The sequence below is a fragment of the Helicoverpa zea genome, chromosome 12, assembly GCF_022581195.2.
Source record: "Helicoverpa zea isolate HzStark_Cry1AcR chromosome 12, ilHelZeax1.1, whole genome shotgun sequence".
In the NCBI taxonomy this organism is placed as follows: domain Eukaryota; kingdom Metazoa; phylum Arthropoda; class Insecta; order Lepidoptera; family Noctuidae; genus Helicoverpa; species Helicoverpa zea.
The window spans coordinates 1,553,768-1,579,674 of NC_061463.1; the positions used below are offsets into that span (position 1 = coordinate 1,553,768).

General features: G+C 35.9%; 2 protein-coding genes across 2 annotated transcripts in view; one reads left to right on the top strand and one right to left on the bottom strand.

Annotated features, from left to right (window-relative positions):
- LOC124635028 overlaps nucleotides 1-12,319 on the bottom strand; it is a 97,349-nt gene extending 85,030 nt beyond the window's left edge. The window contains exon 1 of the mRNA XM_047170774.1: nucleotides 12,019-12,319. Within this exon, the coding sequence (XP_047026730.1) occupies nucleotides 12,019-12,067 (49 nt within the window). The 5' untranslated portion in view covers nucleotides 12,068-12,319. The remainder of the gene's footprint in view (nucleotides 1-12,018) is intronic.
- A 5,385-nt stretch (nucleotides 12,320-17,704) lies between these two features.
- The window catches only part of LOC124635266 (pre-mRNA-splicing factor ATP-dependent RNA helicase PRP16), a 119,921-nt gene continuing 111,718 nt past the window's right edge, over nucleotides 17,705-25,907 (top strand). The window contains exons 1-9 of the mRNA XM_047171133.1: nucleotides 17,705-18,202; nucleotides 18,575-18,874; nucleotides 19,105-19,314; nucleotides 19,797-19,891; nucleotides 20,226-20,428; nucleotides 20,916-21,014; nucleotides 21,482-21,611; nucleotides 21,965-22,054; nucleotides 22,357-22,494. Coding sequence (XP_047027089.1) covers nucleotides 17,871-18,202; nucleotides 18,575-18,874; nucleotides 19,105-19,314; nucleotides 19,797-19,891; nucleotides 20,226-20,428; nucleotides 20,916-21,014; nucleotides 21,482-21,611; nucleotides 21,965-22,054; nucleotides 22,357-22,494 — 1,597 coding nt within the window. The 5' untranslated portion in view covers nucleotides 17,705-17,870. The remainder of the gene's footprint in view (nucleotides 18,203-18,574; nucleotides 18,875-19,104; nucleotides 19,315-19,796; nucleotides 19,892-20,225; nucleotides 20,429-20,915; nucleotides 21,015-21,481; nucleotides 21,612-21,964; nucleotides 22,055-22,356; nucleotides 22,495-25,907) is intronic.

Here is a 25,907-nt window from a genome sequence, read left to right on the forward strand (position 1 = left end):
GCAATTTCTTCGCTTTCTAAGAATAAAATTCAAAAATCTCAACTTCAAAATATTCCGCTATCAAATATGATAGTTTCAAACTTCTATTCCGCAGACCAATAAAGTCTAACATAACATGTCTTAGAAATCGTTGAAACTATATCATGAAATGCATAATGCATATAATATTATATCCTTTGCAATATGAGCTGACCTCGGGCCGAGTGATGTGATTTGATGCTGTAAGATCAAACAGATTGCCATGTAGTTATTGCAATTTGTAAACTTGCACAAAATAAGGTTGGACTCTAATCCAATAGGTGTTATTTAATTGGCCATATTCCATCCTTTTTTTCGTCGTTTCAGCTGAAAGACGTCTATTGGTGGACAAACGCCTTTCCCAAGCTTCGCCACTTTGGTCTTCCCAACAACAACCCGCATCCACTGATTCCTGGCGACTTTAGTCCATCTTTGTGCGGCTGCTGACTTTAAATTTCCCAAAGCAAAAAGATTACCTACTAATTTTTTCAATGTGATATTGAACTATTTTTTCAATGAATAAACATTTTAATATCAACGATCGTCAAATCAACAAAATTAATGACAGTGATAATGTTTATAATGAATATGTATTGCAAAGCAGCAAATTCTACCGTAGCTATAATCAGTAGCGGCTTTAGGGTAGGGCGCGGTTGGGCGACGGCCCAGGGCGCCGGACACAAGGGGCGCCGCAGGCGCCCCCAACCAATCCTTGATCAGAATTTTACTCCTATTTTTGTTTTAAATTTCATCAAAGATCGCAGCTTACAAGAACTGTATCCAAATGTATGGATAGCATCAGGGCCGCCTTAACCTATGGTGCAGGGTGTTCGAATAACCCTGGCGCTGCGAGCTCAGGGGCGCCGCGGTACGCTCCTGGACCAAGAAATTTCAATTAAATTAATGTATTGTCATACAATGCCGCGCGCGTAGATACACTACTTTTATGGCCCAAAACTCAAAAAATTTTGCGCTCGCTTCGCTCGCGGTTTCTTTACTCTACACTTACATTTTTTTTCACATATAGCTAATTTTAATTTAATGTCCCAATACTCAAAAAAATTCGCGCTCCCCTCGCTCGCGGCTTCTTCACTTCACAGTCGCCTTTTATTATATATGTTAAGGACTTTTAGTGATCCAAATCTCAAAAAAGCTTTTTCGGGCTTTCTTCACTTTATAGTTGTTTTTATTTTTGAAAATTTTTTTGTCTACCCTAGCAAAAAGGAAGCGTCGTTTTTAAGTCCTTTTATTAATTAGAAAGTAACTTCTAGTTTCTACTTATGGTACTACTTTAAGTCCCAAAATTTTAATTCACAGGCGCCAACACCAACAAAGAGTTATCTACGTTTGGGCTACATTTTAAGTCATTTTTGTTTTGAGTTCTAAAATATAACAAAAAATTTCGCGCTCGCCTCGCTCGCGCAATCACAACCTGTGTTCCCGTGTTTTTGCATTCACCAACCAGCAATAACTTATGTACGATTGGGCTACATTTTAGGTAATATTTCTTTGACTTGTTAACTATAAAAAAAAATTCGCGCTCGCTTCGCTCGCGCAATCGGTAACTACACATGTCTCTGTTTTTCGTATGGGTTTGAATTGCAGTTGGGGGCGCCGTAGAAATCTCGCCCAGGGCGCTAGTAGAGTTAAAGCCGGCACTGGCTATAATGGATGTACCTTTGTCTAGACTAGATAATATTATGAGACTTTCATATCTGTAGATATTGGACTTATGTATACCTAAATATAAAATATCGATATGGTACCCTTGAGATTTCAAGCCAATTTATAATCAGAATTGAACTATTCGCATGGATATAAAAAGGAAATATGGATCCCTGGACACTGAACTTAGTTTCGAATATGATTCTAGTTTTTACTTTAATATTTTGTACTGAAAAAAACTATGAAAATCAAATTTTGTACTGAATAAGCTCCTCGTTGAAAACATAAATAGTTTAACTACCTTTATCCATATTCCATACGACATAATTATTTATTTATAGTTTTTTATCAATCAGCGTGGTGTATGAGCCCAAAAACATACCTACCTACACTCCGTGAAGTTTTAAGCCTTAAATAATTATCATTTTTATAACATACACCAACTAGGACAGTATCGGGTAGCATTAATGAACCATTTAAGGTCACAGTTAAAGTGCAAATTGCTACAGCGGGTATCCAGCAAAACCGGACCTTTTAACATCTTGCTGACTTGCAAATTTTTATCGCAGCATCAGCTTTTCTCTATAGTTTTTTAGACTTTAGGCATCGTTCAGACCAAACGTATTGTCGGCCGCTGACTGTGAGCGCGCGTTACGCAGTTTATTGCTTTTCCATATATATTATATTGTCGTTCACACCGAACCGACTATACGCTATTACGTCGCCTGTTGTCGCTGACTCTCAGTGGCCGATTATTTTACTACGCGACTATGCACGGCGGACGCGGATTGGCTACGCGGACGCAGTTGCCGAACAGCGCCGCTCCGCCGCGCCCGCACCGCCCCGCGCGCATCGGCCGCAATACACTCGAGAAACAAACTTCAATGAGGATAAACGTGACACGTGATACCTCGCGATGTTCGACACCGAAAAGTTTATTGCAGAAGTACATTCTAGAGAATGTATTTGGAATGCCAATTCAGAAGAATTTAGTGATAGAAACTTACGAAGATGCGCTTGGGAAGACATAGCATCTGTTATGTATGAAGATTGGGGGGTTCAAATACTGAGCTCTTTTATGTGTAGAATAGTCAGCCGCTCAGCGTACGCATCTAGTGTGAACCTACACGAGCCTATTTTTTTGTTCACACATGTAGCGCATCGTACGCTATAGCTTATTGTCGGCTTGGTGAGTACGCGTACTGCAGATTGAGTCGACGTTCATACTGGGGCAGACAGTGAGTATACTCACAGTCAGCGGCGGACAATACGTTTGGTGTGAACAATCCCTTAGAAGAAAATACCTCTTTCAGCTCAGTTTTTTACTAAGTATGAATTATTTCGCGCTAAAAATAACCACTGTACAAAATTACCGTGTAATCAAAAAAGTATATAACGGACACATAAAAGTTTTTAGCGCGAATATTTATACGGTATATTCCCGTGAAGTCGCCACGCGTTGCGCTGGCGCAGCGCCAAATGTCACCGCGATTTGAACTTGGAACGATGTTATTCTTAAACATACGTGTTATTTGCAGTGAAAAAATGTCATGATATGGATTTTATTGGAGCAAGATGGCGGATTAATTCTTGTGTCAGACTTGGCTGCTTGGAATTTTTTATGACATTATTATATTAGAGGATTTACAATAGTTATTTGTGGAGCTAAATAAGTATTAGATATATAGATTACAATAAAACATAGTATCGCGAATATTTAACTGTATAAAAGCTTGATTCAATTTAACTATTTACCTAATGATAGGACCCACTCTTGAACCTATTTAATTCATTTAGATACTTAATTGTATTTACATATTTTAATAGCGATCGCTAATTGAAAACAATCTACTTTTCTAAAGAATCGAGTCGCCTCAAACAGTAAATAAATAAAGTCTAAACGAATCATTAAATAAATAATACCTTCAAATACCGATGTAATGAAACAAACTCGTAAAATTAAAACTTCAGATGTTAAGATAGTAATTAAAATAATATTAACAATCATTTTACTCATATAACTGTTCAATTTGCTTACATTTGTAGCCACGAAATTTTCGTAAGAAAATTACACTCGGGAGCATAAACTCGCATCAGTTTTCAGTTTCAAAAATCTTAATAGCTATTTATTACTATGAGTGATAAAACTATTTTAAATCTATTTTATGGCTGTCGAAATAAATTATAAGTAAATTAATTAATAACAATTTATTATTATAACTTGCGACTGTTTAACTAAAGATCTGAAGAGCTTCAACCTTATTTGGGTAGCTTGCATCCACTGCCCTGCATTTTACTAGCTACTAGCCGTTTCCCGCAGCTTCTAATGGAAAGAAGAATATTCAAAATCAGTACACCACCTCTAGAGATAATCCTCTACAATATGACATACATTATAGGTAGATATTTCCTATAAAAGAAACAGTTTAAAAAGTGACCCGAATGAATTGCCATCAAGTGTAATATCTACCCATAACTAAGATATAAAATGCCACGGATATCTTCAAGGCGAATGCATCCCACTATAAGTCTATAAACGATATATCAATAGATTTTCTGAATTTAGTTAGCCAATGACGTAGTTAAAGGAAGCAGTTTATGTCGGGGGAAATTCTGCAAATATCTCGTGTAGGTAGTTAGTAGGTAACTTATTGGCATTTTTAAATATCCGCTATCTAAAAGCAGTAGATACCGTGAACAATATTGTTGGAAAATGTTGGTATAAAATCTGAACAATATTGCATAAGATACTTACATAGGAAGAATGTTACTTGTGAGATGACGGCAGATAGAAGAGCTTGGAAGAAGAAAAACATGCTGCACCGACCCCAATTAAAATTGGGATAGCTGGATTGATGAGGATAATTGGATTGGTAGGATTTTATCTTTAAACAAATTATCATTATAATCGGAAAAGCAAAGAATTAATTTAATCCCTATTATATTTAGAGAAAATACGGTATTTTCTTAAATATTTTTATGTTATTTACTTTCAACTTTAAAAAAAAAACAAAACTACACTCTTTTAAATTAAAAAAGTAAACATGTTTGCAATAAGAAAATATTTAGTTAAGGATTTTGTTGATGTAGGTATAGGTATTGCAAAACTGAAAATTTTGTTTCTTTCGTTGAATACTAATCCTGAAGATTTATCCCACGACAACGGAGCCCAGCTCATGGCGATTATCGCGTGGGCCATACCACCTACCTATACCAATATAATCTAACGTTAGACTAATTTCCGTCACAATGTGTCACAGTGTAATTCGGTGCCGCCATTTTACGTAAATTAATATGAATCTGGCACAAACCCAAACGTCACTATGATATATTGTAGTTACACCACAAGATATTCTGATATATAATGAACTATTAATGTAGACAATTAATGGATATTGTATGTTTGTTTGGAATTTAGAATTCATAGACGTGGAAATTATGTCAATTTCTATGTTGCAGCTGTAAGTAAGTTGATTTAATTCTAATGGGAAGAGAGATAATAAGATTTGATTAATATGTAAACAGTGTTAATAATAGTTTAAATAATCACCACCTCCTTCAATACTAATTCGTTTGACCACTTTCGTCCTACCTTTTGCTGATCAAAGAGTTAATTGAATTTAACGGCTAACTACAAATAAAGGTTTGTTTGTCCGGGTTAACATTGATGTGGTTATATACTCTTAATATATTTGCTACTATAAATTATACTTCGGAGAAGCTCCGAATCAATGTTTCACTGAATTGTGAAATTGAATTTTACGTTGACCGTAGAAACTAAGTACGTATGTAAGTAGAGGTTTTACCCATGTGCCCTTTAACTTTCCTTGATATGATAGGCTATCTAACGCTGAAATATTTTAAAATAAAATTTCACAGTATTGTAAGTAGATTCATGAATTTATTGAAAACCAACCAATGAGACTTTTCACCTGGAAGCGGAATTTCCTTACCAAGTGATTCAAACAGTGGGCACATGAAACTTTTCATCAAAGTTGTACAAGTATTTCAAAAGCAATTGCTCATTACATAATAATCCCATTTAATCTGATTACCAGCCTTAAAATACTTACGTGAAATGAAGAATTTACAGAGACAACATTTTTAACAGTACCTAATTAAGGGTGAAAGAATGCCAGATGCGTCGAGTCTCACGTCATTAGCATGGTAATTATAACATTATATATTACTATTTATATAGACTACGTACCTACTTACAGTATACGAGAGTTTAGGAAAACCTATCATACATCTTTAAGTCTAGATTAAGGATTCACACAGACCGGAATCGGCTCCGGTCGGCTCCGACCGGCTGAAAGAACCCAATCGGAGCCAAACGTCTGCAAGACCGAGAAAAAGAACGCGATCGGAGCCGGTCGGCTCCTCGTTTCATTTCACACCGAGCGCCTTCGAGCATTCTTATTGACAAAAGCAGTGCACATGCAAAAATAATCCTTATTACAACTACTAAGTACTCGATTTTCATCGTGTTAAAAATTTGCTCTCCTCTCCGAGCCGGTATGTCTGAGCGGACCCTAAGACAAGAAAAAAAACATAAGAAGAGAGTAGTTACATATAAAAACTAAATACGATGGTAAACACGATACTAACTTGTAGTTTGCTAGCTGATACATCAAAATAAACAGTGTTCATGAAATTATGAAAAACAGCACTACGTCAAATGATGATAAGAAGTTTACCAAATCCATCAACAGTCCAGACTACTCGAAGGTGGAAAAAAACATTTCAGCACTTCGAAAATATATTTACGGAGTTCTATTCCTGTCTAAAACTCACCTTTGGAAACTATTATTAACGATCAGTAATTAAGGCTTGTTGCACTCGAGAATAATGAGAAAATGAAGCTTTAATGTATGAAGAGGGGCATCGTTGTCTCCGGGGTCGGAGAGTTTCAATATTTAGAAGATTAAAGCAGATTCGATAGGTTTCATCTTTGTGAGCCTTCTCTCTGTCCTTTTCATGTCTTAATTTCGCATGGCTTCGGTGGGTTATGTCTTCTTCGGAGCCTTCCTTTCTGACGACATGTCACCAGTCTCTCGCCAGATATCTCTTATGACGTCACGATCAACCTCCATTTCTGTACCACCACATAGCGCAGGTCTCATACACAGAAGGAATGAACTCACAATCTTCTCTATTATTTTCGGGACGAACATATCAGGAATGAAGTGATGCAAATTAAGACGTTTTTCGACGGATTCCTTCTGCTTTTCAACTGAAAAGCTCTTATGTAGCAACATGCCAAAATTATGCAACATATAGTCCCATATAAAGCCAGCTTTAGGCTATGCGGTCGTAATTATTCAGTGCAAACAGGAAGGCATACAGGTGACCAAGGACCTATCGATGAAATGAAGTGGCTTCAAAATAAACCAAGTGAATGCCGTAGTCACATCCTGTATGCCTTTGATCTTTGTTTATTTACCTATCATGTGCTTCAAAGAGTTTATAGTGAGTACTAAAAATGTGTGTTTCTTTTTGTATGTGTATGTTTAAAATGTAGAATGATTTGTTTGGTGATTAGAAAGTACATTACGACGTATCCCTATTTTTATGGATAGCTAGCTAGTGTCTGCGGTTTGTCCCGGGAAAACCATTTTCCAGAACCGGGTAAAGTGACCTGTTGAAGTCCTTTATCAGGCTCTAGACCAGTGGTTCTTAACCGGTGGTCCGCGGACCACTGGTGGTCCCTGGAGGCATTCCAAGTGGTCCGCGAAGCATTGCTTCGCGACGTTGCTAATCTAACTTTATTTTTAACGACTTATCTATGCGAACAGGGGTTTTCGCATGGACGTATAAAAGATCCATCTTACTTCTCTAACAGAAAAAAAAATATGTTTGGGCTACATTTTACGTAATTTTGGCTTTGAGTCTTAAAAAAATAATGAAATTTTTGCGCTCGCTTCGCTCGCGCATTAAAAAACTGTGTGCCTTTGTTTTTTAATTAGTCAACAAACAAAAAGTAAAGTACGTTTGGGCCACATTTTACGTAATGTTTGATTTGAATCCGAAAAAAAATTTCGCGCTCGCTTCGCTCGCGCATTTGGAAACTAAATGCATAAGTATGATAGTAGGTACTTACGTTTTGTAAACGCAATGTTTAATTTGTAAATTAAGAATTTAGTTAAAGCTATTTAAATACGTTCGTGGGTTTTCGAAGCTTCTGATTTTTAAAAACAAGCATAGAAATCTGTTGGATACCACTGCCGACATGCGTTTAGTTTTGAGTAGTACTGAAACAAGAATTCCGAAGTTAGTAAAGAGAATGCAGTAACAAAAATCTCATTAAAATCTGTAAATTTTAGTTTTTTGCTAAATAATAAAGAAATGAGTGCTAATTATAAAGTGTGCTCGTATTCTTTATCAAAGAACCCTCAATTTAGGTAAACCATTGCTATGGTGCCTGGGAAGACAAACTTTTGGTAAAGTGGTCCCTCATGCCAAAAAGGTTAAGAACCACTGCTCTAGACTATCACTGAACCATTTAAATTGTTTCGTTCCGTTTTTTTTTTGTAGAAGAGTTCAATTGTAGAAGAGTTCTGTGCCGTAAAAAACACCTCCTTTATTTATTTTTTTATTTTAATAGGTATAACTAACCTTAATATTCAGTGATCTTCAAATAAAACTATCAAGGCCTCCAATAAAATTTGTTTTCAACCTCCAAAAGTACAGTGAATGGCCTCACCACCAATAGGTTCCGTACAAAAAAAAAATAACATCACCCTATTACTAAGACTTCGCTGTCCGTCTGTCACTGGGCTGTAATCCTGGACCGTGTCATATGGACAGTGTTTCTGTTGCAGCTGTAACAAAAAATACTGAAAAATGGTATGGAACCCTTCGTGCGCCAATACGAGCCACTTGGCCGGTTTTCACTAAAGTCTCGGTGTGTTTACCTATAATTTCTTTAGAAGGTGTCATCAATGAAGCAAGTCAACAGAAAGTTGCTGATTCTTGGAAGTGATCACAAGAAAACTACTCTTTTATGCATCTAAATATAAATTATATGAAGTGTCTTCATCAAACACCTACACTAGAGATATAAGATTACCCACTTGTAAATAATATTCAACTCCACTTCAGAATCTTCACAAATTAAAGTAAATACTTACCTAAATCATACAAACTTTAATTTAACAAACATAGAGTAGCATCAATCACACTTCATCTAATCTCGTTATTAGCAAAGAGTTAGAGGTCGCATATCACTTGAACCCGGTTCAAATAGACAGTCAATGCCCTTGCATAGCTAAACCACTTCTTTGTAAATTTCAACTTATGTAGTCTCTAATCTAAGTTTCCTGACCTTAAGATCAAAGTTTCAGCTATAAAATTAACTTCCGAGACTCAAGTACACCGACAACATAAACGTCACGTTTTCTTAAAACCACTTTCTACTATGAGATTTCACGTTCAATTTTTAAAGTAAACGGTTGTTTAAAGAAAAACGGACGTTTTTGTTGTAGGTGAACATGGGCTTAAGGGCGAGTTGTACCATTGTAACGATAAGACGATAACCAAACTATTACCAGCAGTATACACACTTGCCAACCATGGGCCAAATCAGCGATGTGACAACTGAAAATAGTTCGATTATCGTAATGGTTGAATGGTATAATTTTAAAGAACAAATTATCGCAATGACGGGGATTGGCACCAAAACAAAGCTTCAGTATAAATTTTCCTGATGGGTACGGATGTTTTTTGATCTCATGTGTGTAATAAGTGTACGCATGTAGACTTATTACATTGTCATTGTAAGTGTAGGTTTTCCTTTGATTCATTGATTCGAGTCACACTAAGACAAAGTACTTTTGGATTTATGGCTACACATAAATAAACACACTAATATCACAGATTATATAATAGTGCTAATATGACCCACCCGCTTTTGTGAGATAAAACATCTATCATCTATCATAACATCTATACGCCACTTATTAAAATAATGGTTCATGGATGGATTACAGGCCTACTTTCCAATGACTAAACATAAACAGAACATAACGGAGTGTGGAGAATGGAAAACAAAATAAATTAAGTTAGATTAATAACATCGTTCCCTTATCTAAATACTTATCCAATTTACTGTTCTTGGTATTTATTATTCGGGATAAAGTTATCCCGGTCTCATACAATTGAGCCATTGATTCGTTCCCGCGCCGGTTAAATTCAAATTAAGATCCGTGGTAATGTTGCCATAGTTAAATATTCAAACAGGCTCATTCATAATCTGTTTTGTATTTATTTGTTACGTCTGTTAAGTAATAGGATTAACATTTAGTTTTACCTGTTTTATGTGTGGTTTTTATCTCAGATTAGGTATCTACCATTATAATTCAAATCCGGGTCCGAATCAGTAGCGGCTTTAGGGTAGGGCGCGGTTGGGCGACGGCCCAGGGCGCCGGACATAAGGGGCGCCGCAGGCGCCCCCAACCAATCCTTGATCAGAATTTTACTCCTATTTTTGTTTTAAATTTCATCAAAGATCGTAGCTTACAAGAACTGTATCCAAATGTATGGATAGCATCAGGGCCGCCTTAACCTATGGTGCAGGGTGTGCGAATAACCCGGGCGCCGTGGGCTCAGGGGCGCCGCGGTACGCTCCTTGACCAAGAAATTTCAATTAAATTAATGTATTGTCATACAATGCCGGGCGCGTTAGATACACTACTTTTATGTCCCAAAACTTAAAAATTTTCGCGCTCGCTTCGCTCGCGGTTTCTTTACTTTACACTTACATTTTTTTTTCACATATAGCTACTTTTAATTTATGTCCCAATACTCAAAAAAATTCGCGCTCCCTTCGCTCGCGGCTTCTTCACTTCACAGTCGCCTTTTATTATATATGTTAAGGACTTTTAGTGATCCAAATCTCAAAAAAGCTTTTTCGGGCTTGCTTCACTTTATAGTTCTTTTTATTTTTCAATTTTTTTTTGTCTACCCTAGCAAAAACGTTACGTCGTTTTTAAGTCATTTTATTAATATGAAAGTAACTTCTAGTTTCTATTTATGGTACTACTTTAAGTCCCAAAATTTTAATTCATAGGCGCCAACACCAACAAAGAGTTATCTACGTTTGGGCTACATTTTAAGTCATTTTTGTTTTGAGTTCTAAAATATAACAAAAAATTTCGCGCTCGCTTCGCTCGCGCAATCAGAACCTGTGTTCCCGTGTTTTTGCATTCACTAACCAGCAATAACTTATGTACGGTTGGGCTACATTTTAGGTAATTTTTGCTTTCACTTGTTAACTATAAAAAAAAAGTTCGCGCTCGCTTCGCTCGCGCAATCGGTAACTACATATGTCTCTGTTTTTCGTAAGGGTTTGAATTGCAGTTGGGGGCGCCGTAGAAATCTCGCCCAGGGCGCTAGTAGAGTTAAAGCCGGCCCTGGTCCGAATAAATAGGTAAGTAATGTAAATTTAAAAGTCTTCCGGGACAATAGGTACTATGTTGACAGTTCCTCTTTACAAATAAATACGAAGCCTGAAAGTATTTATTATGCCTCATGTTCATAGTATATGGAATGTTAAATTAAAACCACGGAGTAAGGAATTGTTGTTCTCCACTCTCCACCAAACAAAAAATAAAATCTTGGAAATACCTACACTAATATTACAAGTAATCAATTATTATTACAGGTAAGTACCTATTAGCAATTTACTACCAACCAATCAGTATTATTGAATGTATATTCTTTCATATAAAACAAATTATAGGCAGGTCGAAAACCACAAAAACGTGAAATTACTACTAATGTGAATCATAATAGTTGTTTTGTGTAAGATAAGAACAGCAAACACACTCATATGACGTAAATTATGGTAACTGAAAGCTTGTGTACTGATTTCCTAGAATATTTAAGCGTCATTTTATTATAGGGCTAATACTTACCTACTCAATAACAGTTATAATGATATACAAATTAGGTACAAAATGTGCGTCGTCGTGCGTATTAGGTAAGAAGACGCTATGCCAGTTTACCTTAATAATTCTTAGGTACAAAAGACACATAACATTTATTTCCTTAACGCTTTTGGGATCTACTTCCAGTCGTAAGTCGATGCAGCTGAACACCAGTGATAATGGAGCAATTTAACATAATTTTGGTAATAATTTAAAAAATAATAGGAAATTCCAAATCGGGTCCTTTATATCAAGTAGTAAAAAAGCAATCTAAAGAAAATTGTGAAATTTGAAATTTTTGAACGTCTACATAAGTACATAAATCTACTTATTTAAATAAAATTATTAGGTAATTTTAATTTATTTCTAAACGTCGAAATAATTGACATAAAAAGTGAACGCTCACCTTCTTCTTTGATAACCTCTTTCCCGCCGGTATTTTCCACATCAGCCATAATAAACAAACACAATTTCACACAAAAACCAGAGCAATTTTAAAATAAACTTGTCACATGTAATTTACCGCCTATCGTCCTTCTCTCACATTGCTTCACAAAATACACGATAATAATTTTAACATCAAAAGAGTATAACACACTCAGGATGAACACAAAAACAGATTCTTCAACAATTGCACAATTAATTTAAAAAAAAACTTGCTAAAAAATTTCGCGCCAGTTCGCGATTTTTTTAGTCTTGCTACACACGTCTAGATGCCACAAGAGATGATCACTAACTGTTCTATTTTGGTTGTTGTGAACAAATTGAAAGTTGTATATGCTCGAACAATTTGTAGGAAATACCTACTTTCGTATGTTATTATTGCACCTATTAGTTTTTCTCATAAGGTTTTTAGATGTTAAGACTTCCTCAATCTGGTGTCAAGGTCTCGTTAGTTAGATACTAAAGCGTCCTCAAGTTTAAAGTCCTGACCTTGCGATTCATTTCCTCACATTTGAACTGGGAGTTTTGTAATAGATGGATCGCAGCCACGTAGGTACTCGGTGTACCTACCTACATCAAATCAAACGCCTTCTTTTTACACTCGTACTTGTTCCTGTCCCGAACCTTTACAATGCAGCATTCCTTCTTTTTCCGACTTGTTTTATGAAATGAAAATACTCAAAAACAAAGTTAAACAGAGGTTTAGGTAATACCTACTTGTAGGAAACTATCTACTCACTGATGGATCATTAGACTAATATATAAAATATTTATTCAAGCTTAAATTGCTACCAAACATTCATATTTTATGGCATAAACAGCTAATCATACCTACCTACTTATCAAATAGTTGAGAGTATACATCCTTCTAAAATCTTCTCTTCCTACTTGCCTCGTGTACCTAAATTATATAGGCCAGGCATACTGTCTAACTATAACTTAACTAGCCATGCAAGTACATATCGCACCCTTAGAATGAAAGTGACTTAATTCAAAATTCCTGTAATACTCGTTTTTACAATAAACTGACCTTAAAAAGCATAATCTATAACCCTGTAAATAAAAAGAGACCTATTTCTAACTATAACAGAGGCTACGCTTATTTCGGTCTCTTTCACTCGTTCCGCTATTCGTTTACGCATATTGTGTGAAAGAGCCAGAACTAGTATTACGTCAGATGCGCTTGCGAGTGAACATGTAAAACATCGGCGAATCTCAAAAAGTGTCTGTTTATTGCGAATACTGCCACGGTAAATTACACAATATTTTTTATCATAAAGTGACATTTTGCTTAATACGTCTTTATAGAACAAAATATGTTTTAAGTTTTCAGTGACCTTTTAAGGATTAGGTCTATTTAGTAAAAAATAATTATAAAAGACAAACGACACTAATAATAATAGGTCTGTCTATGACTAAAGGCATATTCATTATTTTTGTTATTCTTAATATTGAACCTGTTTATTACTAAAATTAAAAAGTTTAAGTTGTAACTTTTTTGGAATATGCCCCTACAATATTAAAGTTGTGTGGTATGTTAAGATATTTAGGTACACAGAGCCACACATCAGTGTATTCAGATCTGTGAATTTCTACAATTTATTGATCGATTCTCACCTTAATTTCCAACACGTTTTGATAAGATTTTATTAACCTGATGTGGCTGTTTTACCTACACCGTTTTACCGCACTCCAACCCGTATGCATCAGACAGGACACCCGCCCACTTAACATAATTGTATTGGTTTTTATACCAATACTTTAGCATCCTAATGATATCGCTTGGGAAGTTCTTGATATTTGTCAATTTTCTCCATAGGCAGTCGTAAGATACGAGGTCGAAAGCCTTGGAGAGTTCCAGAAAACATGCATATACAGGTGTTTTCCTACTTGTATAGTATTGAACAGTCTGTTTGAGGCATAGTATAGCTCTTTCCGTGGATAAGATTGGCTTAAAACCAAACTGGGCATCGTTAAGTATTAAGTACTTATCCAGCTGCTGGTCAATCAGACTGTCCAACACCTTTGCAATGATGGTAGCCAGGCATATAGGCCTGTAGTTGCTCTTTTCACTCGCATCTCCAGTTTTGTTCTTAACAATAGGCACAACAATAGTTTTAAGTAAATCCGCTGGAAGATACGAGTGACTCAGGCACAAGCTAAAAAACATTGCTAGCACTCGCGGTAAGTGCTTACCAGCATGCAGCAAATGCTCTATACTTAGGCTGTCATGACCCGGCGACTTGCCTCTCTTTAAGTTGCGTATGCCAGTAGCTTCCTCCCTGGCCGTAAACTTAATAGGCATGTCTCCAGACCCCCCACCACCGCCGGTCCCACCAGACGACGTACCCAGGGGAGACCCAACCCTAAAGGTTCTACTAAATAGGTTGGCGATATCACCAGGATCACTAAGGCCATCAATACTCACAGGCGGACCCGACCTGGGATTCAACCTGTTCGTGGCTTTCCAAAAACTACCAAAATTCTTTGCGTCATGATGACTTGCAATGATGTCCATTTTTATTTGGTCCTTATTATTTTGGCACCATTTCAATTTACTTTTAAAAACCTTTCTACTTTCCACCATTTTTTCATATAAATCACCATTTTTCGGTCTACCAAACAACGTCCAGGTTTGAAAATCCGAGCCTGTCTGTGTGCGTCCTTCACAAGCTTATTCCAGCCCGTTAAGGCGCGTACGCACGTACGAACATGAACATAGCGAACACAAACACCAGACCCGAACATTTGGTTCGTACGTATGGACGGCATATTCGAGCACGAACGCAAACCTAGTTCGAGTCGAGTTCGCGAACAACAGTCGTGAACTCTATCTTAGTAGCCATGACGGCGCCGTTGGAAGTGGTCGATTGTGAAGTTATTAAAGCGCTTCGAACACCGTCCATACAGAACACACTACAAGGATCGCCGCGAACATGTTTGACGAACAGAGTGTTCGATGTTCGATAGTGGTACGCACGTGCGAACCAAGTTGTTGCATATCATGTAACGCAACAAATTTGTTCGTACGTGCGTACGCGGCTTAAGGGAAAGTCTACATTTTTCAAGAGATAATTACAATAATTGCTATACAAGGTGTTGATTTGCATTTGTGCCATACTTCAAGAGGAGGACATAAAATACGTAAATAATCGATTGGAATTACAGTAAACGGGAAATAGCTAATATGCACTGCTTTTTTTGTCATTGTAATGTCGTAGTATTTCAGAAGTAATCCAATTTTATGAATGAAATTTATGAATAATCGTTGCGTATGCTTTGTTTTTGCACTTGTGTGAGGGCGAAGCACGGTTTTAAGGCCAGTAACACACGCACCAAGTTTAAATACGGCTAGAGGAAATTGACGGAATTCCGAAAAAAAATTAAAATCAAAAATTTTCGTACCAATTTTTTTGTTGATTTGGGTTGAGAATCATTAGTATAATTACGTCCTTGACTATGGCACGGATGCAAATCAACAGCTTGTATAACTCAGTCTGCTGCAAAGCTCTGTCAACCCATGTTACTTTGTTACATTTAGGAAGTGCAGGTGCAACTTTTGGCCTTAATAACTTAAGATCACACTTTATAATTAGAGGTAAATGGTCCGACCAAGACACGTCATAGAGCACACTAGCGTCTCTAACAGTGTTCCACGCCGCGTCTGTCACTACGCAGTGGTCTAACCAACTAGTAGAACCATCCCAACTAGCACACTAGTGGAAATAGCAGCCTATTTGGCAACTGTTAGCTGTACAGTAGTGCTTTAGGGGTTCCGAAAGTATCTTTAAGTTCTACTATTGCTTCCGTAGCTGCTCATAGCTGTAAATATCACTAAAGGCAGCAGAAACTGAACCAAATGTCACTCTGGGTTTTACAAGAGATCATTCTACAACCCATTTGCAGCCTACATCTTTAAAAGAGAGTTCAAACAATTATGTTAAAGGTTAAAGCTGCTAAAAAGTTTCTATTGCCGCTGATGTACGCGTTAGAACTGCATAAAGACTCTAATTGTAGACTTTTTAACGGAACTGTTTCATTGCAGAAGTGATTTGTTCTTTTGTGCAGACTTAAGTAGGAATTTGATCCTCTGTTCTACTTATAGCCACATTAAGGCTCCACAATAGAAGCAGGAGGTTAAAAGACATTGCCTGCTCATTTGGATACATTCTGTTATTTTATTCACAAACACAAGCAAAGGTCACGTAGATTTTGTTTTCTCAATTACTGATAACGAATCAGTTACTTGAATAAATGTTATTAAGACTGAAATAAATAAATACATTCAGATTTTTATAACATTGCATTTTAATTTAATACCCTATGTCCAAATAACTTTCAGTATGACAGTGTCTTATTATTTATTGTGTCTACGGAATTATTTCCAATATGTGTCATAAACAGACTTAATTCATAAAAAAACATAGAATGGCAAACATAATTTTGAAATAAAGTGACTTAATTTGAAACTACTTTATATTTTATGTTAAAATATATATATAAAAATACTATAAACATAAATTTGCATTGTCATTGTGATCTCAAAAGGCTAATCCACAAATCTGGTAAAAATCAATAGTAAGCCATTAAAAACGGAAGAGATATATTAAGATGTATTCAGTAATATGATTTTTTTATGACGATTTTGCTCATTTCCCACAAATTGCATTTTTTGCATTCGGTCACTTTCATTCTAAGGGTGCGATATTCATATTACCTGCTTAAGATGACATCCTTTGGGAATAGCAACACCACCAAGAAACAGTTCCAACATAAATCCTTTACCGAGTCGTATTTCTAGCGGCTGAGAAATATTTAATGAATGAACGTGTTCGCTTGCAACTTGCCTTTCCTTAATCTCGGAGAAAATGTGCTTGGAGATCGTGAATATTGTACGTTAAGGACCGCTGGCCGTCACAAATGGTTTGCTAGTGCGATTATTTTGATCTTTACAGTAATAAATTGGATATGAAGACATTGATTTAAAAAAACAGTTTGTTATCCTTTTTAAAATTCCCAATTTAAATGCTTAAGGATTGTTTAAGGACAAACAAAATGACACACAAGGGTGGATCTAGCCCTTAAAAAATGTTTTGGGCAAATCCATAAGATGTGTTTGAAAAATCAGGTCCCACTATGCCCACCGATAACCTTATCACTAAAGCTATCGCTATCACAAGCGCTAACGCCATCGCTAAACGATTAAAAAAAATAGAGTTGATGGTATGACCGTTATCAGTGCTCACTATGGTAAATCTAATTCTGATGATACAGCTGGGCTTTTTGCAGTAGTTGGTTTTACATAAGGATTTACGTTATTGAGAAATATCGAACTTAGTAAACAGATTCTAAATTCACTAAATTAAGTATTCAAGGATAAAACGGAACGCCATTACAACGTTAAGGCTGATTTACATTGAGTCAGTAACTGACGTCAGTGTAGACGCCGAAAACTGACGCGTGCTATTTACACGAAGTCAGTGTAGTGTCAGTGTTTCGTCAGTAGTACTGTACTGACTTCAAATCAATTTACACGATGGCAGTGCTGGGTCAGCACTGACTTGTCAGTGGACTGACGTCAGTTACTGACTCAATGTAAATCAGCCATTACAAACTGGCAACATTTTTCAAATGTCACTGTCAAAGATTTGTCATGTGTGTTCGAATTAATGTCAAAGAAGTTGTCATACCAGTGAACACAATGTTTTTGTAATTTATTTTTCGTAAAATAACCTGTAAAGAACATAAAGAGTGCTCAAAAATCAGTAGTTTAACTTTAGTATTAAGTGTTAGTGAGTTTTTAGTGCTATCACTATGTCGGAAGACGATGAAAACTTGCATCGTTTGGCGGGATCTTCTGGTGATGCCCCGGGTGGCTTAATCATCAAAAAGAAGGAACCTCCGGGGGAGTTTCAGTTCGCCAAGCCTTCGTTGCTTGGTCTTGATAAACTAGCGGCCGCTAAACGCAAGCAAAACCGGCTGATATCGTTTCAAGACGACAATAATGATGATGAGGTTGAGGATAACAAAACTGATGCCAGTGGTTCAAAAGAACGTAAATATAGGAAGCATAATGAAGAAACTCCTACTTATACCGGTGGTATATCGGAGCAAGCGCGGGAACGCATGCTGGAGCGGTTACAGAAGTAAGAAAACTTTTTTCTAAATGATAAAAACTTGTAACTTTTGTATACAACTAAGAAAGTTGTACTTATTACTTAAATCTACATTTGTAGAGCGTTATTTTTCCTAATTCATATCTCATTAGATTATTGTCCTAAATTGTGCAATAGTTAGCAACTAAAATGATTCCATAAATGCAAAAAGTATTTGTTTTTATGAAATAATGGCCCTTTTAAAATATAGCAGTCAAGAAAATGACAAATATCAAGGCGAAAGTCACTATGACACTGCTATGGAAAAGATCATTTTTGTGAATATCAGTCCAATATAAACAACCTATTATTTCATCCATCCACTTAATCTTAATAGTTATGTGAAAATAATGTTATTTACAGAAGGGAAAAAGAAGCGAAAGAAAAAGGTGTACACCACTCCACACAAGAGGAAAAGAAATCACGTTCAAAAGATGATGAGGATGACCGTTACTACCGTCATCGGTACAACAGGAGGGATCGTGACCGAAGAAGAGATGACAGGAGGGATGATCGGAGGGATGACAGAAGGGACAGAGATAGGGATAGACGGAGGGACGGTAGGGACTCAGATAGAAGGGATAGGGATAGTGACAGAAGAGGAGAAAGTTCCAGAAGAAGTTATTATGAACCTAGGTTTAAGGATGAACCAAGGACTCCTAGGTAAGCAAAAGTTTAAAGGTTGCTTATTTATTGGTTTGACTATGAAAGGTAATCTCTGGTTCTGAACTTTAAATTAATTGTTCTTGATGAATAAACATTCAGTATTCAGAAAATATTGCTTGATGTCTAGATGTTTTGCTGTCTAGGTATAATTCGAAAACTTATAAAGTTATTTTGGTGACCAATTATATTCTTTGTATTCCTCATACTTACACTTTTACATTTTTCAGCATGAAAGTATTAAAGCCTACAGACAAGACACCCTGGGATGATGATGATGATGATAAGGCGCCACTCCGTAAGTCCAGTTGGGACTTCCCGACACCACTGACTAAAGAGTCTGGTGGTGATCGGTCGCAGAGAAGTGATCGGTACGGCAAACCAATGAGGGATTATAAGGGACGGCCGTATGAGAATACGCCGAGAGCTACACCACATAAGTAAGTCATGAATTTATAATAATTATGTATTAATGTACTGTGTTCTCACCCATGTTAAAGGAGACTTCTTGTATGCAAGTAAAATATAGCTATGTTACTCAAGGATAGTGTTGCTTCCCAACAGTAAAAGCATTTTCCACATCTTTTAAGAAGTTTTTTATTTAGGTTTGAACCAGATACAAAGATGTTTCCATTTTATTCTATTGGTATAGAGTATAGATTGCACAATGTACTATATTATTGCACAACATCCTAAAGCTATTTTCTCACTATTGCATAAGTAGTGAAATTATATAAAAAAAATACCAGCAAACACAGAGTAACACAAGTTCGTTTATTAAATTCCAAAATACAATATTGTAATACCGACACATCATCATCCTCCTGCCCTCGGGATCGTGGAGTGGGATGTTTTCTGCCGTCATCTCACAAGTAACATTCTTTCAAGCTTTCTGCTTTAAAACTAAGATGTATATTGACAGATTTGCTAGTTCGCGCCGTGGTGCTGATATTGACGATTCAGACTGGGAAGAGGCTGAAAAGAAACTAGATCGAGCTTGGTACAATATGGGTGAAGGTAAATATAATTACTAAATCACTCAAAACAAGAATGCTGCCATGTAAATATAGTTTTTTGTCTTTAGTTTTGTTCCAATAAGTATGGGTCTCTCAAGAAGATGAGAATCTACTACGAATTTATAATATTTGTACAAACAGAATTGAACAGTATTCGAATTCCGCCTCTACCAATTAAAGTTTAATCTCAATCACTCAGATTTATGATTAGATGATTGGAAAGATAATTATCGAGGAAACCTAAAAGCAGCTGCATCCCCTGACATTGGAAGCTACACTCCAACATGGGAAAAGCTAGGCAGATAATGATTTATCGTTTTTTTTCTTTATTACAGGTGAAGCCGACGAATCAGACCCCTTCGCGGGTACATCAGCCGAGTACGTGTCTCGCAAAGAGGAGCAGATAGAAAAGAGACGCAACCGCAAAGTGTCCGCCCAGAGACAACAGATAGACAAGGACAATGAGCTGTGGGAGAGGAATAGGATGCTCACCAGTGGTGTTGTCCATGCTATTAATGTTAATAATGATTTGGATGAGGTTGGTATTCTGAAATACTTATTATTTAATTTTAATAAGATTTTTTCAATGTTTTGTTATTGAACATCTCGAACTTGCAGAAGTTGAGAAAACCCTAAGTTGATTATTCTCACAGGTTTGTGTCTATTGAGACAAAAAATTAAGCCGCCATAAAGTTTGATGGTAGCTATATGTATAGGCGAGACACTGTTAACCTACTTTACTACGCTATGAGAGCGAAGACTCGCAAAATTAGGTGCGAGCTGCCATCAAGTTATCAATTTTTATATTTATTTAATTTAGGCGAAAACTGTATCAGATTCAAAATGGTTCCGCACATAATTCGTGCCATATTTTAAATATGTTTTATCATAATTCTAGGTTTTTTACTTTCAACGTATTTGTAGCCATAAGTGAGAGAGTGTAATGTAATGACAGTATAAATAATGTGACTAATGAAATGCTACTCTATATTATATCCTCTAATTCTTCCTGTAACAATTTCTAGGAGAACGTAGACCGAGTACATTTGTTGGTACACAACATAGTGCCGCCGTTCCTCGACGGTCGCATCGTCTTCACCAAGCAGCCCGAACCTGTTATACCGGTCAGTATTATACTAATGTCATAAATCTTTTTGTTTGCTACGCTTTCACAGAAAAACTACATAACCGATTATCCTGAAACTTTGTACACATTTTATTGGTGGTACTAGAATGAACATGGGATACTTTTTATCAGCACACCACGCGGGCGATGCCGCATTCGCATCTATGATACTAGAAAGGATGTAGGTACTGGAATGTGGATGTTATCTATGCTGTTTGGACAACTACTAATTAAGAAGATCATTAAAATAAAGTCATCAGCATCAATCATGCTATTTAGATGTTAGGTTTGTTTTATCAATGTACTGAATTTAAACTGTTTTTATTGACAAAATACTGCCCAGATATCATTCCTAATGGAATTGACGAAAATTGCTACTTATCAACAAAATAGAGTTGCCCGTTTAAGGATACGTCCACACTTTTCCATATAAATTACGTAATTAAAATCATTTTGATCTTCTAGGTAAAAGACCCAACATCAGATATGGCGATGAACGCCCGCAAAGGTTCTGCGCTAGTTAAAGCGTTCAGAGAGCAGAAGGAACGCAGAAAAGCGCAGAAAAAACATTGGAAGTTAGAAGGAACTAAAATCGGTATGAATTACTAGTATCTACTAAAGTTATGGCGTTTTAAATGTTCAATCAAAATTGTTTAGAAATACAAGTCGATATGTATTTGTACACGTATTTTAGAACTTAATGATTGTGGTGAAAAAATGTGAAAACCTATTCATATTTTAGACCTAGATTTTTTATGACACTGAGATTTATCAGCCAGACTATGGTATCAAAACCATAAAATGAGTTCGTAAAAAATAAATTCATAATATTATATTTCATAATATTATTTTACCATAATAATTGTCCAAAACAGCTTAATTTCCTGCTCTTTTACCTAAACATATACCTAATAAAAATATTCATATTTTAATTTTGGTCTATTCTAGGTAATATAATGGGCATACAGAAGAAAGAAGAAGAGATGGAGGATGGACCAACAAAAGATGCTTACAAATATGCTGAGCACATGGATAATCGTAAGTTAAAGTCAAACCCAATTTTAACATCATTGTAGTGACAAAAGTCGACCCCTTTTACAGAATTACATAGATCTTAATATGCATATTATCTTCTTCAACTTATTTGAATACTCACTTTTCCTGCGGTTGTACCAAAGGCGACTTGAGAAAATTCCTTCCTAAATAACAGTGGTCTAAATGTTATTCTGATATATCAGCATATTTTTACCTTCAAAGATTTTATTTCCATTAAAAAAAACTGTAATTTATTACTCAAGTCCACGTTGTGGTAAAAAAACCTTTTTCACATGAATTTCCAGAACCTCAAGAAGTGGAATCGAAGTCAGACTTCGTGAAAAAGATGACGATATCTGAACAGAGGCGGTTCTTACCAGTGTTCGCTGTCAGAGAAGAATTACTTCAAGTTATTAGAGAAAATAGCGTTGTCATTATTGTTGGTAAGTGTAATATTTACTATCCTCGCTATATTACTGCCTAAAACATTAGGGAAGAATATTCATCTCCCGAGCCTTTTCCCAAATAAGTTAGGGTCAGCTACCAGTCTTGCCGGCTGCAGCTGAGTACCACTCAGTACCAGTGCTTTACAAGAAGCGACTGCCTATCTGACCTCCTCAACCCAGTTACCCGGGCAACCCGATACCCCTTGGTTAGACTGGTGTCAGACTGACTGGCTTCTGACTACCCGTAACGACTGCCAAGGATGTTCAATGACAGCCTAAAATATTACGGAATATAGGATGTATCGTTAATTCCGCGAGACAATAAATTGACTATACTCACGACACGTGTTTCGCTCTTCACGAGGCATCTTCAGATGTTGACTCGTCGACCGCTCGGCCGTCGAGAATTAAGGCTATATAATCTTCCTAACATTTTACACGCCTATTTTGAACACATGATTCCATAATTTATTTCATTGCTTAGCTTCATAAAAAATCCATTCAGTAGTTTTTACAATACAGAAGAACATGCATTCTTTAATCCTGTAAAGTTTGTATGTACACAACGTTCTGCGTTTATTAGTAGAATCCAAGGAGTGAAAACAAGAATTTTGTATTAATCGTTTATTACAAATAAACTAGGACTAGAACTAAAATAGGAACTATACATAATAAATAATATTAACTCATATATTATATTAATAACTTTATTTACATTGTAAGGAAAGCTTAAAGAAGAGGTATAACGTATTACTTATTAAACTTAATTATAACGCAGCCAGGTTTCTGAGTACACGCATTTACCTTCAATATTAATTTTACAAAACATTAACCAGATACAACTGAGTTTTATAGAACTTTTTGTACCAGGAAGCGTAAGGTGTCTGTAGTCCTGGGAAGTTACCGTTGCCTTTTGTCAATTCTGAAAACATAAGGAAATAAAAATTAACGTAAAACGATATGTTCAAACGGGACCTCAATTTTAAGCCCGTTCGGATTTTTGCGTCATTTTTGAGTCAAAGCGAAAATAAATTATTTCATTTAGGCCTTTATAAGCACGTCAAAAAATTATGTGAACGTCAAAAATATAAATAAGTTTGCTTCTAGGTGCCCATAATCGTTGTATTTACCTCCATATTGTTGTACGTTGGCAATTTCGTCGGTTTGTCCGCTTCTGATTTTTTTGTACCTGTCTCGGGATTCCTCGTAGGAAAAAGTAAAAGCTTGAGCACTCACAGGTTGGCCTGAAAATTAAATGTTTTCAAATATATAACTGTTTCTTCCCACCTGGCCTATCTTATCCTATGGGAAGATCTCAAAATCACAACTGCCTTCAAAATATCGTGGAACGAGTAATGAGAATAGTAGATTCTTCTTTGAGAAAATCAAAACTTTGCAAAAATCGTATCACTAGATAGCACTGGACATTACAACAAAATATAATATATTCACTTTACTTTATTCTTTATTGCACACATAAACACATTTTGACACACCGGAAACAGAGAGATTATGCTCAACGGCGAGCTTAACCCAGTGTTGGGTTCTCTTACAGCCAACCTTAGAGTGAAAGAGTGATTTATGATTCAAAAGCTAGTCAACGTATTTTTTTTAATCTATAAATTTGAGAAACTCACCATAAAGTCAATGAAATATTATTTAGATTATAGGTATAAAAAAACTAATATGGCCGTTAAAAACTATTTTTTATTTATTTAACCACAACTTACATAACACAAGATTACACTGGAAAGTTAAACTAAAAACACAATAAAAATAAACATCTTTTCATAATAATGTGATTTCTGACGTCCACGATTACTTTATTTCAAATGTAGAAAAATCTCACCTATAACCGACTCCATCAAAGTAAATATTACAATAATAAACAAGAAATTTATTTCCTTCATCGTTACTAGAAACACGACAGCACTGTAACTCTCACTTCACAGTACTAAGTTAACTTGTAGCAAAATAACAACTTTATATTATATAGGAACACAGATTTGTGGGCCTCGACTTTTTATCTGTGTTTCAGAGAAAAAATATCACTGTTTTATTTTGTTAACAGCGTGTGATAGGTCAAAGTTTAGGTCAAACTGAACAAATGTGTATGAAAGGAGATGGCCAAATTTTCATAGTAAAAAAACCCAGAATCGACAGCAATGAAATGTTTACCAATAGGTTCATTATGATAGACCTTTGATGGTGCCAAAAACTCCAGCCTGAAATCCATGGGGTATAGGAGCTATATCATATTTTCACAAAAAGAGGTCGTTGAATTTATATTGATTTTAAAGATCATTTACATCAAGGAACATAAAAAAAATCTATGTACACTAAGATTATACTAGCCAACACTAATATCCCCATAGTTACTGAGATTGCCTGGTGATTAAAAGGTCTTATATTTAACCACTCCAAACAAGAAAACACCGACCTTACATACTTGGAGAGGTTTCGCAGTTATATGCAACCTTCACAACTGGCTATGAAACGTCTTTAAAAATTGTCTTTGAAAATCGCGCCATGTGACATTGTCAAATGTAACAAATGACTTAGCGATGCAAAACGGTCCAATCATGAGTCTGCATTCAACTTCTAATGAACATGAAACAGTAAAAGTAAACTTTTCTGTGAACTAAAATCATGATCGAAAAAACGTTATAAAAAGAGAACCCCATGGTTTTTAGATGATATGAAATACTTTTTTTAATCCTTACATTATACTGAATCCAATCGTACATATGAAGTTTCTGTCGACTCTGGGTGTTTTTTTGGCCATCTCCTTTTCATAGAAAAAAAACCCAGAATCGACAGCAATGAAATGGTTACCAATAGGTTCTTTATGATAAACCTTTGATGGTGCCAAAAATTCCAGACTGAAATCCATGGGGTATAGGAGCTATTTCATATTATCGCAAAAATAGGTTATGTTGAATATATGTTGATTTTAAAGATTATTAACATCAAAGGACATAAAAAAGCAAAGTAAACTAACATACAAGCCACTAGTAATAACCCCATAGTTTCAGAGTTGGCATGGGTGATTAAAAGGTCTTGTATTTAACCATTCCAGATGCAATTAAGCACCGACTTTACCTACTTGGAGAGGTTTCGCAGTTACATGCAACCTTCACAACTGGCTATGATATGTTTTTGGAGAAATTGTCTTTGAAAATCGCGCCATGTGACATTGTCAAATATAACAAATGACTTAGCAATGCAAAAAGGTCCAATCACGAGTCTGCATTCAACTTCTAACGAACATCAAACAGTAAAAGTAAACTTTTTTGTGAACTAAAATCTTGATCGAAAAAACGTTATAAAAAGAGAACCCCATGGTTTTTAGATGATTTGAAATACTTTTTAAAATCCACAAATTATACTGAATCCAATCATACATATGA